This window comes from Lissotriton vulgaris, chromosome 5 (assembly GCF_964263255.1).
Source record: "Lissotriton vulgaris chromosome 5, aLisVul1.2, whole genome shotgun sequence".
Lineage (NCBI taxonomy): Eukaryota > Metazoa > Chordata > Amphibia > Caudata > Salamandridae > Lissotriton > Lissotriton vulgaris.
Genome location: NC_141693.1, coordinates 1,378,314,258 through 1,378,331,309, shown reverse-complemented (window position 1 = coordinate 1,378,331,309; position 17,052 = coordinate 1,378,314,258). Strand labels below are relative to the sequence as shown.

At 40.6% G+C, this 17,052-nt stretch overlaps 1 protein-coding gene across 2 annotated transcripts in view; it reads right to left on the bottom strand.

The window, feature by feature from the left end:
- Nucleotides 1–10,747: 10,747 nt before the first annotated feature.
- SLC16A1 (solute carrier family 16 member 1) overlaps nt 10,748–17,052 on the bottom strand; it is a 221,613-nt gene continuing 215,308 nt past the window's right edge. For both annotated transcript variants that reach the window (XM_086923332.1, XM_086923331.1), the window contains exon 5: nt 10,748–11,766. In XM_086923332.1, coding sequence (XP_086779458.1) covers nt 11,498–11,766 — 269 coding nt within the window. In that variant the 3' untranslated portion in view covers nt 10,748–11,497. The remainder of the gene's footprint in view (nt 11,767–17,052) is intronic.

Here is a 17,052-nt window from a genome sequence, read left to right as displayed (position 1 = left end):
GAGCATTGTACTTTGTTCACCAATAACCAAAGGGAGGACATTTTCCACATATTGTTTTTTTGCTCTAGTTATGAGAAAGCTAGGAAAAAGTGGATAGTCCCCCTGTGCCGCAACCTTGGCTCATCTTCCCATAGGGAAGCGGGCAGAATCCTAAGCATGGACACCAGTCAAGTAATCGTGTTCGGTATTAGCAAATTCCTATTGTCCACCTATTTTGTTAGAAGGAAACTATCTCTTCCATTTTAAACTAGACTCCCCGGAATCATGAATAAAGCCAATGTATAGCATTTTAACCTTGGTGTAAATTCAATTTAATGTTTTTTTTAACTTTTCTACTCTTTTTAAAATATTTTAATATTTATTTGATACTGTGCAAACTGAATTATATATTATGTGCTCTATTGATGAAATACTTGCTAATGTGTTAAATTGATGAAATGTAGAAGTAATGTAATACTAGGGTGCCCTTATAATGAAGGTTTTACTGTTGTATGTCTTATAATGAACTGTATATTTTACTGTATCTTTTATGTTGCAATGCAACGAAATAAAGATTGAATTGGATTGGACTTCCAAGAGGCACACTCCTGTCTTATTGCCACTATGTTAGATTAGTGGTAATTTGAAAATGTGCCTAGTTCAAACTGCCCATATTGGCTTAAAGTCAGCTTCTAAAGTATTTACTAAGAGTAGTAATTCTGACAGAAGACCGGTGTTGTATGTATACTGGATGATTTGTTGGTAAAATGGAAAGTCATTTAGGAACATCAAACCCACAATCTCTTAATAGACTACCATGGCTCCCAATTAAGGTTGAGATTGGCAGCCAGTTCATAGTAAAGAAGAAAAACAATGTATTGGGATCAAGTTTCAATTTAGGCCATGCAGCAGCTTTCCCTACAGCATGGTTTGTTTCTCAGAAAATTCCTTTTTACCATACACCACGGCCTATAACTACGAGGAAAGAACTGCTGGAATGAAGGCATTGCAATTCATTTGCTCTAAATGCAGGTTTACAAACATATCCCCTCCACGAGTGTTTGGGTAGCAGCAACTGGGAAATAATGTAGTACGGAGGGTTTTCAATTAACAGTAAAGAATATTGGAGGGAACAGGAGCTTGTGAAGTTGAAGTTATAGCTATAGTCAATGAGGTGTGTAAAATGAGAGAAATGCTAGACTCCAAGGAAAGACCAAGAAAGGATAAAAGACTTGTCTTCGTGAAAAGAGGCATGAGAAAGGGTAGGGGTTATTTTAAATATCTATGACAAGGTGAGGCGCGGGGAGGGAGGTTTACAGTGTTTCAGAAGTTTACTCTGGCTTACAGCTGTAAGGTCTAGTCTCGTGTGGGTTAACCAAAATCATCAAAACCAATTACATTCAAATATTGAAAAACAAATCTTCATTTAAACGAACCCAGATTCTGAAGATATTTTTAATTTCAATGATGCATTTTTTCAGTGTCTTGAAAACCTAGAAATTATTCACCACGCCTTGAATATTTATTGTTAGTTTATTGTAGTGTGTACCAGCAGTATGAAAACATGCTGACAGAAGGCGGTTAAAAAAAATACAAATATACTATGTTAAATCAAATTGAAGAAAACTGTTTTCATACAAAATACTCATGGTTTAGGAAAAATAAAGTTCCCCAGTCCATGATATCACAGGACTAGGTCAATTATACTTTGAATAAATCCGTAAGAGCAAGTGAAACTAAAATGTTACAAGACATGGAGTATTTAATACTGCACAATGATCGTCGATACGTTCACTAAGACGCAATGCAATGATATTTTTAAGAGTGCCAAATTTGACTTGAAGCAAGTGATTTTCTCATGGTATCTAGGAATCTAACTGCCACGACATACCACGAAGTACTGTGTACATTTCACATAACCCAATATACAACACCACAGTTTTAGCCACTCAGTCTCTCATACATATATAGAATAATCTGATTACCTACTTCTAAAGGAAGGGGTAGTTTTAAGCATTCAATTAATCTCAGAGGAGTCTAAATGCCGCCACAAAGGGTTATGCTTTAAACTTTAAAGCCCATAAGGGTTTTTTAAAACAATTTTACTAGGTTTTGAAAGTATTTTGTTAGGGTGTAGTATACAAGTGGGAATTCTTAGGTATGCGTGTGAAGCCAACCAAGGAGCAACAGTATCTAGTTACATTGCTTGTAAAACACATTTTAAAAAAGCATTGGCAAAGCAAACCAGTCTTGCCTTTTGGACCTACGGGCTGAATTAATATTTTTAGCATTGTAGTACAGCATTCCCAATGAGACGTAGCATGGCTAAAGAAAAGAAGAATTAGAAAGAGAAAAAAAAAATACATGACACAGCCACCCTCATTTTGCTTGTGCACCATGCACAATTGATTCTCTCGCTTTTAAATCATATATAAAAGGACACAAAGAATTTGCGATTACATTTTGTTTAAGTGAACGGAAAAAACACAGGCTGTATGGGGGGGCTTACAGAACATGGGAGAAGCAAGCAACAGGGAGGGCACGGGTGGGAGCGGGTGGAGAAAAGCAAACAGGCAAGATAGCAACATGAAGCGTGGGGGAGAAATACAAACTGGCGAGAAAGCGCTACGTAGAGCTGGCATGGAGTAGCTCACAAGAGCAAACGCATCACTGAGGAGGTGGGGTAAAAACAGATGGGTGACAGCAGAGGGAAGAGAAGCACACTAGGAAGACAGTTGGAAAACATGCATGCTTGAGGAGTGCTTACGATAAAAGAAAAAAAGTGGTTTCCTTAAAGTGACCAGTGGAAGGCCACAAGTAAATTGGTTGCTTCACGGGAGAAACAGACACAAGATGCACAAGGCAAATGACTGAATAAAAAAACAGGCAAAAGAGAATGACAGTAAAGCCAACCAATGGTAAGCAATGCCAAGACTGCAAGCCCCGTTATGTTCTTGATAAGCCCACAATGGTTCTTTCACATTCAGACAATTTGTGCTGTCTGGTAGGCTTGACCTAAAATACTCATGTTAAAATGCAAGAAGTGACTAAGATTCTACTACAGACAGATTTTTGTGGTGGTTAAAGAAGTCTTGTGAATGATACCAAAAACTAACAGTGGGCATGGACCCATTGGCTGACTCTCGTCACTCCTTAGCTTTCTCCTTATTCAGATGCTTTCCTTCCCCCACTTGGGTGTGTCCCTCCCCTGAAACATATCCTCCTTACCACCCTTTCTTTGGTGGACTTTAATCCTTCCATTACTTACATTGAGAAAATTACTTTTTCGTTTCTTTAAGCATAAGGTTGCATGAGTGCTCCTACTCTCCCTGGTGTGCTGCTACCACTTGAAATCCACCCAGTCCCAAACACACTAGTTGTTCCATTCTCCCCCTAGCTAGCCCATTCCATTTCTTACCCATGCGTCCGTGTGTATGTGTGTGTATATATATATATGTATATATATATGAAAAAGCAAAATGCCCTTAGCATTCTGAGAGCACACAACAGCATTCCGCTCTCCAGCTTACGTTTTCATCTTGCTTTCATGCTCCGCATTCATTTCGTTTTGCCGACGCGTTTCAGGGCCACCATGCCCCTTCTTCATGGGCGGCACAAACTTCACTGGATGCACGCACTAATTGGCATATCCGGTTTATTTTATTCAAACCCCTCAGTGGGCGTTTCCCTATTTACAAGCCCACTGATGCTTAGTGGGATTTGAAGTCCTTAGTGCGCTGGGACATTTTAACTTTGAGTAAGTTCCAGTCTCCGTTTGCTAATCATGCTGTCAATTGTTACCTATAGTAGGCTGCTTCACAGTCTGGCAAGATGTTTAAAATGGAAACGCTGTGCCACAGAGTCCTGCAAAGTTGAAGACTCGAGCCTCTGCCTGCAGGAAGTTGCATTCTGCTTCCCGAAGGTGGTGGTGCCTCTCAGCACGGCCGGGCCGCCGTGTGGAAGATGTATATATATATATATATATGTGTATGTATATATCTCCAAACAGTTTTCGCCACACCAACAGTCGAAAAGACAAAAAATGCGGACCCAAAATTCAGTGCAAGTCAGTTTATTCCGAAAACTCCCGCACATCCGCCATATATATATTCCAAACGTACGTGACTTTTGGAGTACATTGAGAAAAGGATGCCCGCCAAGAAGAAATTCAGATGTAAATGTAAATGTAAATGTAAGGTGTTTTATAGCGCGCTCAATTACTGCCGGAGTATCCTGGCGCGAATGACCGCTGGGGAACCCGTCCTGGCTTTCCCTGTGAGATGGTCCCATGCTGGGTACCTCCAAGGTGAAGCCAGGCATCCCCGGCGTCTGTGGGGGGCCGTTGTAGAGATGAGGCAAGCTTAATGCCCAGAGTTACCGAGTGTGATCACTGACCAAAGTGGGCACCGAGGCGAGAATTATCAGTCCGCTGACCCTGGTCCTCGACCCTGCCGCGTCGGGAATCGAACCCTGGTCCCGGGCCGTTCTCAGCCTCCGGGTCTGCCGCCTCTAACCAGTGAGCCACACCTCTCTACGAGGTGTGAAAAACAGAGTATGGACGGCAGGGCCACCCTTGATGAAATTTTCCTCTGAAGGTGTAAGTAAAGTAATTTGAAACAGTCGGTGAAGCCAAAAAAAGAAAGAAGTCCGGTATTGAAACAAACAAGCAGCAACAAAGCATTAGACATTGTGGTCCTGATGAATGGAAATAACATGCTTATGATTGACCACGTTACAAATGGAAACTACAAAGTACGTTATCTTTGAAGGATTATCCTATACAGATATCAGTGGTAATAATCACTGTCTCAATGCGTTATTTTTTTAAAGAAATGTAGGCACTATTAAATCACTGCCACTTTAAACATCGCACTAAGCAGGAAACCTGGTCCTTTTTCGCTGTTTGGTGTTCAAATTTAAAAAGGTCAAACTAAACTGCCACCAAGTTTGCATATGATTAAGGCTCGCTGGAACCGAAACGCATCATGCTTTTACACTTGGAACCTTGCCTGGAATACAACACGTATCATTGAAGCATGACTGGTGGGCCTGCACAGCACTATAGTGGTGCGTGTAATTCATTTTGAATATATTTCCTTCCTGGAGCGTGACTACCTCCTTTTAGGTCATTAAGAACACAGTTTCCAGGACTGCACAGTGGATCACCGGCTGCATTCTGTTTATTAGTTTGCTGCAATTAAATTTATTTTTTTTGAATAATACCTAAAAAAACATTAGTTGTAGGTCAAAAGTTCAGGTTTGGACAGTGTGTCTGTAATAATGTGGAGTGAAGTCACCTCCATGCTTGAAGCACCTCATGTTGCTCCCCACACCTGCTTTCAGCTGCCATCTGCTGCTGAGCTGCTGCTATTTGATGCACTTTGCACAAGCCTTAATATTTGTATTTACCTCTTCAAGACTCGTGTCCCCAATCTTAGAATGGGGAAAGAAAGAAAAAATAGGCAGCACATTATAATGTGTACACATATGGGATAATATATGCCAATGGATAGATCATTAAGTTGAGCTACCATAGTTTCATAGTGCATGCACGTATACTAGCTGTCATACCCACCTCCCCATCCCCATAAGAGCTCTTGGCTTTACCAACGATTGTCTAAACGTATAAAAGCAAGCAAATGATCGACAATAAAGCTAACCAAAGGGAGAGCTGTAAATTCTAGGTAAGCACACATTAGGCTTTCTGCAACTGTAGGCTGCACCTAAAGTTAGACATTTACATCAGTCATCTGGCAAAGTACTTTTTGAAAGACCACAAAGACGTTATGAAGTTTTATACTCTAAACGTTCCCTTCTCCATAACATTCTACACTTAAAAATAACTGAATGGGAGGTATGGATAATGTTCACACCTTTCAAAATGGGGTGTATATCTCCGAATGAAAGTGAAGCCTTAACTTCATGATCAGGGAAGAAGGCGTTATCATTAGTGACACACCCAGGAACAATAGTGTTGGAGTAAATAGCGTTCAGCCCTTGTAGAGTAAGAAAGCAATCTTGTACTCTAGGGATAGATATAGATATAGTATTTTCCCAAAATTACTTCAAAGTGAGTAGCAAAAGATGGAAGAGTTTGGAGACTGCAAACAAACAGACACGTGAAGGTTTGACAAAATGTGTACATTTATCGGTAACTCTTTGGGCACACTGGTTTCTAACCCAGAGAGAGGAGGATTCGAGACAGTTTACCCTCTTGCAGTGGCTTCCGAGTGGGGCTGAGACTTTCTATCATATTGACTGGTTGCAGAAATCCAATGGCTCGTGCTATGACTGCACTTGCTTCCGCTTTAAAACTTAGTGGAAACCACTCACAGGAGCTTTAGGAGGGTACGTAGCGTAATAGCAAGACATAGCTCAGTGTTTCAGGCTTCTTATCATACTATAAGCACTTCTTAAGGGATAGGATCCCGCTGTTTAGAGGATTCTAGATTAGGTAAACTTTCATGTTTCACGAATACGTCTTGGAGTCCTCTTGGTTTGTGCTATATTTGTTCATCTTATTCTGCCTACTTTTGGTACAAAGATAATTTGCCAGCTCATGTTTACTTCTGTTTCGCCATGTTCATTTATAATAAAAAAAATGTATTCTTAAATGCAGTGGCTGCTTTGCTTCTCTATATCAACAAGTTCCAAAGAAAGGGGTGAAAAAAGAATATACGCAGCACCTCCCTTCTCCAGCACCAAAACCCCACTAGAGTAGTATGGATTTAATATGTCTTCAAAATGAAGATAATCATTAGTTATTCAATAGAATTGATGCAAATGAATTAATATTTTTTTATAATCTTGCTTCCTTTATTCAATATTTTAATTAGGACAAAAACGATTGTCTAATAGAACACAACCAACACGTTTTTCGAGTGAGCATTACTTTTTCAAGGCAAGGATTCAGAATAGTTTGCAATCTGCTGTGAATTCCAGGGTCTCAAAATATTGACTCCCCCTTTTTACGATGGTATCCGAAGTGAATTAAGTTTACCATTGGAACAGATTTGAGACATTTCCAAAAAACAAGGTTAGCCTGACTTCTTTTCAGAAAAGGAAACATGAAAAATCATGGATGAGCTCCGCAAGCATAGGCATGGATTATATTAGGTTAGGAGCAAAGACAGAAGGAACACACCAATGATAATATGTCCCAACAGCAGTTGAAATCCAATGAGTACCTCTTGGAACTACTGTGAGCTGTGACCGTTACCTTTTAGAAGCAGGTCTTCTTTACAGAAGTGAACGTAGCCATGCAAACCAAACGCACAGAGTAGCAGTCCCTTTGCTAAGTGAACCATTTGATTTTTGCAACCAATCGGTGTAGTAAAAAGGTCTCCTGTCTGTGCAATCACTGCTAGAGTAATATTTATCACTAGGTCACACTACTAGGACTTAGTAAGAAGCATTTCCACCAGTTTCTAATATAATTTGACTTTGTGTTTTCGTGGTTATCTCCAAGCACACATATGCAAAGGTAATTTGCACAAGGATCTATCAAGGAAACCAAGGCATATAGACTTGTGGCATTAGAAACCCACAAGGAGCAAGGTCAAGACTGATTTACATATGGCTAGGTCCAAACTGAGGTGGCATGGTGAGCAAAAGAACAATGTGTTAATATGCTACCCTGCGCGATTGCCTGTTAGACAAATTGCAAGCATTCCTCCCATTACCTTTTGTTTGTTTCATGCATCTACTTGTAGCACATGTCAGATACCACTTTCAATAAGACAGAGTAAGATATGGTTCACATCACGCCCAAAATGCATTCATAATCCCAAAAATACTGCAGTGGTCCTAGAAATGTTGATTTTAATGCAAGCAAACCGACCCACCCTAAACACAGCCAATTACCTTCTTTGCTGGGCTCCAATAGTTTGGTTAGGTGACAAACTAATGTTTCTCTGAACCCCAATTCTACACCACTTCTTAAATGGGTGCAAAGGAGCTTTTAAAAGGATGCAAGACAATCAAGGAACCGGAGACTATGGGCCAGATGTATCAAAGGGTTTTACCCATTCTGTCTCTATGGGAAAATATGTTCATACATATGGCCCTTAGTTCTTCTAGTTCCATGAGTCTTTATCAGAAGTGCAATATCCTATTGAGCAAGATGAGTGAAGCCTAATTGATCGAAGCAGGTTTAGTATTTGCGCAATTTTATAATGGGTAATGAAATGTGGTACAACAAGATAGGTTTTGCGATCGCGTGAAGCTGCCATCATCCCCATCTGGAGTAGGATTAAAAACGTTCTCACTGAATTAAGATGCTTGCTTGTCTCAAGTATGTCATAGCACATGCCCAGATTGCCAAAACGGTCACAAGAATTAAGAGTTGCAACTTTTCAAAACCATCCTTAAAACAAAAACTCCTAACATAGCAACAAGAGACTTTACAAGATAAAATTACTTTCCTACTTCATTCTGTGACGTGGTCACATTATCCGGACAGAGCATAGAAGAATTGGGCCATTCTCAAGTTACCAAACAGATTAACTAAATTACTCCCATTTAAAATTATCTTCTAAAGCAAAATTATTTTGCAAGTATCTACACTTAATCTGTCAAGGACTAGCAGCAACACAGAGCAATGTTGAAAGACATGGCAAAGTCAAAGAGTTTTACATTGCTACTTGCTTACAGAATCATGCCGGTATGTTAAAGAAAATAAACTCGATATTCAGGGCAGCCTTCAGTGCAGGTGGCTTACCAGCAAAGGGTAAAACACAAGTCCTTTCACACCACTGCATATTATGTGCCTCACCTGTTAATACAATAACATAAAACTATATCTTCATATAATGCAGCTGCTGTCAGGTTCTGTTTTTTCACATAGATGCCCTTTAATGATAGCCTCGAAGTAGATGTTGAAAGCAAGTGATTAACAAATATGGGGTGTGGTAGTCGGAGAAATGTCTAGCAAAATCCAAAGATTTTTAGTGTAATGCTTGAAACAGAAAAAGAAATATGTAGTTAAAAGGACCCCGCAGATTTCTTAATATTTTTAATAATCACTGTTGATTTTACTGTAATCTTTATCAAACTAACCTTCATAGGATTAAGGAAGCAGTCCAATGAGAAGTGTAATCTGATCCGAAAAAAGTAATCAGTCTGTAACACCTCCAGTAACTGCTACAGGAAAAAGAAGAATGTGTAACTTGCTAGTTGAGATCTGTATCGGGTAAAGCTATGGGTAAACATTACAGTACTAGCAACAGTGACTTTTCCCAACTCTGGGCTGATACTGTTTTGCTAAAGGAGATCAAAATGTTTTCGTTCAGATTTTTTCCACGTCCCATATTTAATCACGGGTGCTGTTCTAGTCTCACCATCTGGATCTGCACGGTTTAATTTGATCGAATCTGGAACACTTTAATCTGATCTCTTGAAAGTCTTTACACAATTTGAGCTTGTCCCTATATCAATAACACCTTTTTAACTTTCATAAGCTTACCACAAACTTCACTTGCTTTCTATAATTTAAGATACAAATTATACCCTTCAGACCTATTTAACTATATTAACTTTACTTACTCATGTTGAACTCTTACAGCCTTGAAAAAGTCACGTAGTGACAAAACACGTGCTGGCTGTGGAGCAAGAATCTACCAAAATGGAATTTATAGATGATAATTAGAATTTAATTTCGTTAATAAACTTTTTTCATATGAATACTATCCTTACCATTTGGATTTCATATTGTTTCCATACTACATGCGTGCCTGGGTTTTCAACTGTATGAATATAAAGTGGTTCACATGAGTGACAAAACTGTTGGTGGGGGATGGGGTGAGATCATATAAGAGCCAGTGCAGGAAACTCAACAGAACAGCAGCAAACCTGCACAAAGGCCAAGATGTGCTTCCCTTCACCAGTTTCCAAAGTGCCACAATTTGGAATGGTGCTAAAAGACAGTGATAGATTTTCAGAAATTGTGGCGGTAAACGAGCTACACTAAATTGCACACAAAGACAAATGACTGCAAGAAAAATTAGTTCAAAAAGCAATCAAAGTTTAAACCTACTAATAACTAAAAACACCCTATCTTCAAACTAGTATTCTGCCTTCAACAAATCTCAATAAATGATTGATGAATACGTCAAGCCACAGACAAAACAACCTCCTGTATTTATCTACAGACCCTATACGAAGGCTTTAAACAAAAAAAAAAAACAACAACAAAAAAAAGTATTGATTTCCATGCTATTTTAGAAACCAATATGGCCAGACCCATTGCTAGTTTAGTTTAAACTTACTCTTTTCTCATTTTCTAAAACAGACAATGAATTCTGCTTCGACACAATCCTTTACCCCAAGTCACTCAATACAGCATGCAGCTTGTGCAAAACGCTAGAGCGATGAAGGCCGGGCACAATAACTACTAGGCGCATGTTATATTAATGTAATCGGTCCAAGGGGCTGCTGCAAACCTATAGTCACTTTTTGTTTAGGCAAATGCGAGTAATACCCTTCAGTGCAGGATAAACTACAAGGTAAAATGCAAAACAAAAGAAAAATCTGAAATAAAAAGGTTCCACGATGTAGTGCCAAATACTGAACGTCTATAACCTATATAAAGCATTAACGTTTTTTTTTAAAATAGAGTCCTTATACACATTTTCCCTTAATACCTCCAGTATGGATTGGGGGATGGACGGGCCATTCCATTGTTGTTTTTAACTTCCCACTTATAAACTAGAGCAGTCATGGGCTTCTAGACCGTCAGTATTCATATGTTGTTTTGGAAACACAACCAAAGTCCCAGGGTAAAAATGTTTTTATTAAACAAAAAAATTAAATAAAAAAAGGAAAATCAACTTTGAGAAACCGGGGTTGTAGTCGAAAGAGACTGAACATACAATGGTGATTATATAGTGGCTCAATTAGCTTAATTTATTTGACAGAAGTGAATTGCTACACTAAAAATTCAGGAACGAGAAAAAATGACGACCATACTTTTTCCATGCTAGTCAATAACTAGCATTATTAAAATGGCAATGAGTATGTAGATGCCCAGTATTCTGTATGATAAAAGCACGTTATTCAATAAAAAAAATTACATTTTAAAAATGACAAATCAAGAATCCACATAAAAGGTTATTTTAGAAAAAAAAATCACTAGTTGTCCTATAAATGTACTGTTAATACATCACCATTTTATGTAGTTGTTCTTTCAGAGTTTTATGTGTATGTGTACAACACATGTTGAATTGGTTTAGAAACTACTAACGCCAGACATAGAAGTTTAAGGCACAGATTAGCACATTCATATTTCTATCAGCCAAAACTACAAAAAACAATGATTCCTTTAACAGAAGCGCCACTTCACAAAAATAAAGTTACATTTTAAAATATAGCTTTGATGTGACAATATTGTACATGACGGAATTGTTCAGGACCCTCGTTGAAACACTGGACTTAAGTGCAGTATTTCTTCACGCACACAGGCACACTTCATGGTACTCAAGCATTTCTAAATGCACAACTACTGAAAAAAAAAACTCCAGTCTTAGATTGTACTTTCTTGCTCTTTTAGTCCATCTTCTTCAGTCTTTTCAGGCACAACTGCTACATCATTTGCTTTTTGTTTATCATTGTCGATTGAATGAGTGTCGTCCTTGGTTTCATTTTTCCTTCTCTCCTCTTCCTTTTGTTCTTTGGCCACAAGCCTGTAGTTGATGCCCATGCCAATGAATAGATATATACCGGCAATAACTAGGATGACTCCACAAGCATAGTACGTGTATTTGTAGTCTCCATACATGTCGTTGAGTTTGCCTAAGTAGATTAAAAAAAACATATCAGTCGCACAGATAGCTGAGGGAATAACTTACTATAAAAAGCCAAAAGATCAAGAAACGCTATTCAGTTAGCCCGTTATTAAACTTCAATTACTAATGTGAAGAATTTATGGTTGCCACATTATGATACAATACATGGGAGCATGTTAACGTATTGCCCATAAATGCTTGTAAAAAATGGGGTCTCTGTTCTCGTGAAACTGTCCTAAGAACTCGGAGTGAACTCTGAAAACAAACACTTACAACTGAGGCCTTTAAGGCGATGCACAGAGGCTTTTTGACATCTTGCGAGTCCTAGGGTATTAGATAATCAGCGTAATGAAGTAGAACGTGACCCGGCTTTATAGTGTACAAGCAGCCAAAAAGCAATCTTTTCCGTTAGGCAAAAACCTATAGTCATCATGTTCGGGTCCGGACTGGTAATAACCATAACGTTGTGCTCCTTTAACATGATAAAGTAGCACAATCAATCTTTACATCTGCAGCAGTGAAATGAAACCCTGAACCAACTTGAGAGATGGCAGAGGCCAAGGGTTTGGATTTTAGTATGGCGAGATGTTTGGTTTACTCTGCAGCAGGTGCTTTTTGGGGGAAGGGAGGTGAAACCAAGTATGAACGGTTCAGAAGTATTCCAAAACACACCCAGCATCGGGCATCAGGTCTGGCTTTATTGTGCCAACACACAAACCTATGCAGGCACACAAACTTGTGCCATCCCATCGTGTAACCTCCAGCATGGCACCATAAGCTAGGCTAAGGAGAAGAAAGAAAAAAGGACAGAAAAGTGTTATTGGGATAAGGATGCACAATCTTTGTATTTCTTCATGCCTCTCCATATATTCCCAAAATAAACCCAGACTTACCAGCTTAGCCAACTATAGTTTTTTGTTTTGCGGGGTTTTCAGTATAACTTGCCGCTGGCCCCATACCTGCCAGCAGTACCACTAAAATCGAGCTGCACTCCATGATGAGGCCCAAACAAGCTGAAGCCCAGTTAATGTTGTAAGTGCTCTAGGTCAGGGATATGGTTAACAGTTTAGGTGGACTGGACCTGGCACTGAATACAGTTGTTCTACACCCGTAGGCGCTCATTAAAAAGAGGACTGGAATTGGGCCATAATAATTCACAGATCTGGGTTGAATCCATCGTTGTTTAGCTCACTTCACCACCTCAGTTCATTCCCTTGCTCACTTTGCCACTGGATTCAAGCTAGCCTGGCTGATGAAGGGTGTTACCCCGAAACCGGTCCCGGTTCAGGGAAGACCTGGCTTGGCAGTTCAGCTGGACTGTTCCTATGAGGCACAGGGTCAAGACTGATGTGCATATTTCTGGGTCTGAACTGAGGTGGCGAAGTGAGCTAAAGAACGATGATGGATGCAACCCAGATCTGTGACTGGGGGAAGAGTGTCTGAAAAGTTTCAGCGCTCCGTCCATCATCTCCTTGGGTTTGCTCTGTTGAATACTACTCCATACTATGCAATGAAATGGAATGTATGATGTGAAACGGCCGCTGTGGTGTTTAAAGTGCCTCCTGTAGCCTGTCTTCACGGATGCGTAGTGCTATGCATAACAGGTAGATTTACCCAGTAGAGTTAATCAAGATCAGAAAGATGAAAGAGACCCTGAGTCAGCGTTGTTGCTGTCGAACCCATCATCCGCATTTCACACACACAACTCACCAGTGATTCATTTCCCCAAAACTAAATACTTAGAGGTAGAAGCCCTGAGACTGGGACACTATTTACATTTGGGACAAAGTAAAGCAGAGAAAGTAGAGCAGGAAACTGAAAGAAAAAAAAAAGTGATTCTGCTTTCGTGAATAGCAGTGGGAATTTACTCAAACTGGGACAGGAACGCAGAGGCCCACTAAGAAACAGTGTAAAAGAAAAAAAGAAAAAAAACACAAAGTGTGACATGGGACACCAAGCCTTTGCAATGCAATAGGTCTAGCATTTACGAGAGTTTGAGCTATTGGCATTTTAAATGACAATACATTTTATTTATGTGTTTTTAAAATAGATAAACAAAAGGCACTGTCATTTACAATGCCAATAGCTTAAACTTTCCCAAATGCGAGACCTACTGCGATTTGAAAAAATGAGTGCTTGGAGGCTGTAATTAAAGCCTACTGAGTAACAGGGGTTGCCGTCATGGGATGTTACAAAATGAGACAATGCGGTACCAAGGCAGGACAACTAAGCCTATTGACCAATGAAAACCCACAGTTTACAGTGGGCAATGACACAAGCCAATGAAAAATATGGGCGGAGCTTCAAGTCCCTACCTGAATACAGCATGCCTCTCAGGGCAGTGCATGCGCTACCCACACTCGACCTAAAAACGGGTGACTGTTCCATTCAACGAGTGTCCGTAAGAGATCGTGTACTGCCATAGTCAAAAAGCACTAACACTATCCAGGATCTCCAACCTTTTGTGTAATAAGAGCTACTTATGCTAATTGAAAATCACTGCAAGCTGACATTATTAGTGCTGTAATAGTGACCTTATCAGACAAGATTACATTCATGACCACCGAACACAAGATTACCAGCAGTGATCATCACAGTTCATCAGGCATGGTTGCCAGCAGTAATGTACAAAACGCTTTGTCAATTTGAAATGCGTACACATAGGTAATATATGCCAGCTACGGCTGCAGTGCCCCTGGCATAAAAATAATCATATTAGTAAAAAGTGATCTCCACATGATTTATCGCTCAAAAATCACCTTAAAACATATTTTGAAAATTCTGCCAATTTTCTCCTAACATCAGCTTATGAGTTCTGAGAACACATGCATATTCGTCTTAGAATACACAATTATGTCATACATATGTTAGTTTAACCAAGCAAAAAGTTCAAATCGAGAAAGCGGAGATGAACACGAGAGCTACTGACAGGTAGCCTGAGAGCGACCAGTAGCTCAAGAGCTACACCTTGAAGCCTCCTTTAGACGGCGACTGGCAGAAAAAAAATGAAGGGAAGGGATAGATGTAAGGCGCTGACAGCCAGCCTGGAAGAGAGAGTTAGAGACTGAGGGAAAGAAATGTTTGGGACAAAGACTGACTCCAGTTGAGTGCTGTGGGAACAGAGGTAGGAGAACAACGAGAGATATGGGAGCAGAGCTCCTTACTAAGACTCCGAGAAATTGTATATATAAAAGAAAACTTGTAATTGTAATAGAAATGTAGCACAGCCGAAGGAATGGAAAACAACCTCAGCAAAGTCGAAAAGACAGCCTACGGCTTCAGAGTAAGTAAGGAGAGACCCAATCAGACTTGGTAGATTCAATGGGAAGGGTAAACGAGGAAGGGAGTCCGGGAAGACACTGAGTTGTGTCTCGAGGAAAGCATATGTCTTCCAGAGACTGGAGCAGCAGAGACATGACCGAGGCTGCCCTCGGAGACAGCGGTGCTGCATTTCCTCAAAACAGACGAGGAAATGTGAACCAGTGAGCTGGCATAACGCATACACTTGCTATTTATAGTGCAGCACTACAAAAGGACAAGGAAAGGTGACAATAATTCTATGGAGGGAGGAATTATTCCTGGACACAACACTTCTGTTGGAAACATAGAACTTGATGTACCACCACGGTCAGTACCACTTTACCCCAAAGTTACCATATTTTTCAAGGTTCCTTGTCAAAATAAGTACGCATTTTTAGAGGAACCCAGCCCACGCCCCCAATTAATCTTTGCAGGCGCTGAGCAGGTTGCCACTCGGCCCATCATGCAATCTATTGATACTAGTGTTATAATTCCTCCAGAGGTTGGAGGTTAAGCTACTTGCGCTGTGAATTAATTGCAAGACCTGAAATCTTCAGTTGTGATGCGGACGCTAGAATTGATGATTTTGTGAAATCCCAGCCAAAGGTTCACCGCAAATGTAGCTGTAGGGGTGGAAATGCTCCAAGTGGGAATCTTAGCCTACCTGTCGAACATTAATCCTTCAACGTCGGCAGCTCCTTTATTGAAGGAACATATATTGTGACCAGAACTACGATTCCGCTTGGCTCAGATCCTGAGCCTATCGCTGGCGTAAACTCAGACCAGTTGTAACCCAAGAAGGTTTCACACACCCATCACCATCATGAGAATAATACTTTAAACATGATTAGCAATAGGCCTGCAGTGTGGCCAGCTTGGACGAGGCACCCTGCTAAATGTCCAAATACCCAACAACTAGACTGGGAAGGATGGTCCAACATAGAAAGTCGTTGCTCCTGGTGCATATGAAGGTACAGCATTTCTAGCCAATAAGGTCATACTGTGGGTTAGAACAAAACCAATGCCTATCAGTAATAAGGTCTGATATCGTACACGTAAAATGCCGTTCATGAGTGCTACACAGTTTCATTATATATCAGTGACGTTTAAGGATAAGGCATTGGTTGACGGGCTCAACAGCCTATTAGCTAAGCACTGGTCAAATGGTCAGACCCCTTCCTTTCGCCATTAACCTTAGGCTACTCCCACCTTCCAGCCCTGAAATATTTACCCATGCAGGGCCTCAGTGTAATCTCCCAGGCATTTTAAAGGAAGCTGGAGCGGTGGGGTCCAGTACTAACGCAAATGACAGTTACCAGACAGGTAGCTTGTCAACCAATAAAGAACCAGGCATAAATGGTAGAGTGGGTCTTCAAGTAACCCAACCAAGTGCTGCCCATACCCGGGGGAGGGGGCACGGGGTTAAGCTTTTTTTTTTTTTTAAATACTTACCAGGATGTCCCGCCCGCCTCCTGTGTCACGCCTCCGTCTTCTTCCTGGTCCCAGCAGACACTGGGACATCATTACCGACTGTACTGCTCTCATGCAATGAGAGCAGCACAGGGATTGGCCTGAGCAGGCAGGTTTAACGCTCCGCTCAGGACAGGGAGTTTGTGCTGTTTCTCCAACCCAGCTGTTCAATAGAATCCAGTTGGAGAAACCTAAGTGTGCATGTGTGTTTGGCCGACCTAGGACGGCTGGCCAAATGCACATTGACACTTAGAAGTGCACAAACCAGTCCTTCTCCCCCAGACCATTACCCTGGCCACACCCCTCGCTACGCACACTGGCTCAACCAGCAGGTGAAAAAATAAAACTATGATAGCATATAGTTTAATTTTTCACCTGCTGGGCCTGAGCTAGTGGGGCGATACTCTTGGGCAATTGCGGACGAGCCGCCCCTGCCCATAGAATAGTGGTAGGAGGTTTGGCTCCTGAGCTTCTCAGGCAATACGAAGGGGTAAACAAAAGAATTCACTCAGGCAAAATGTAG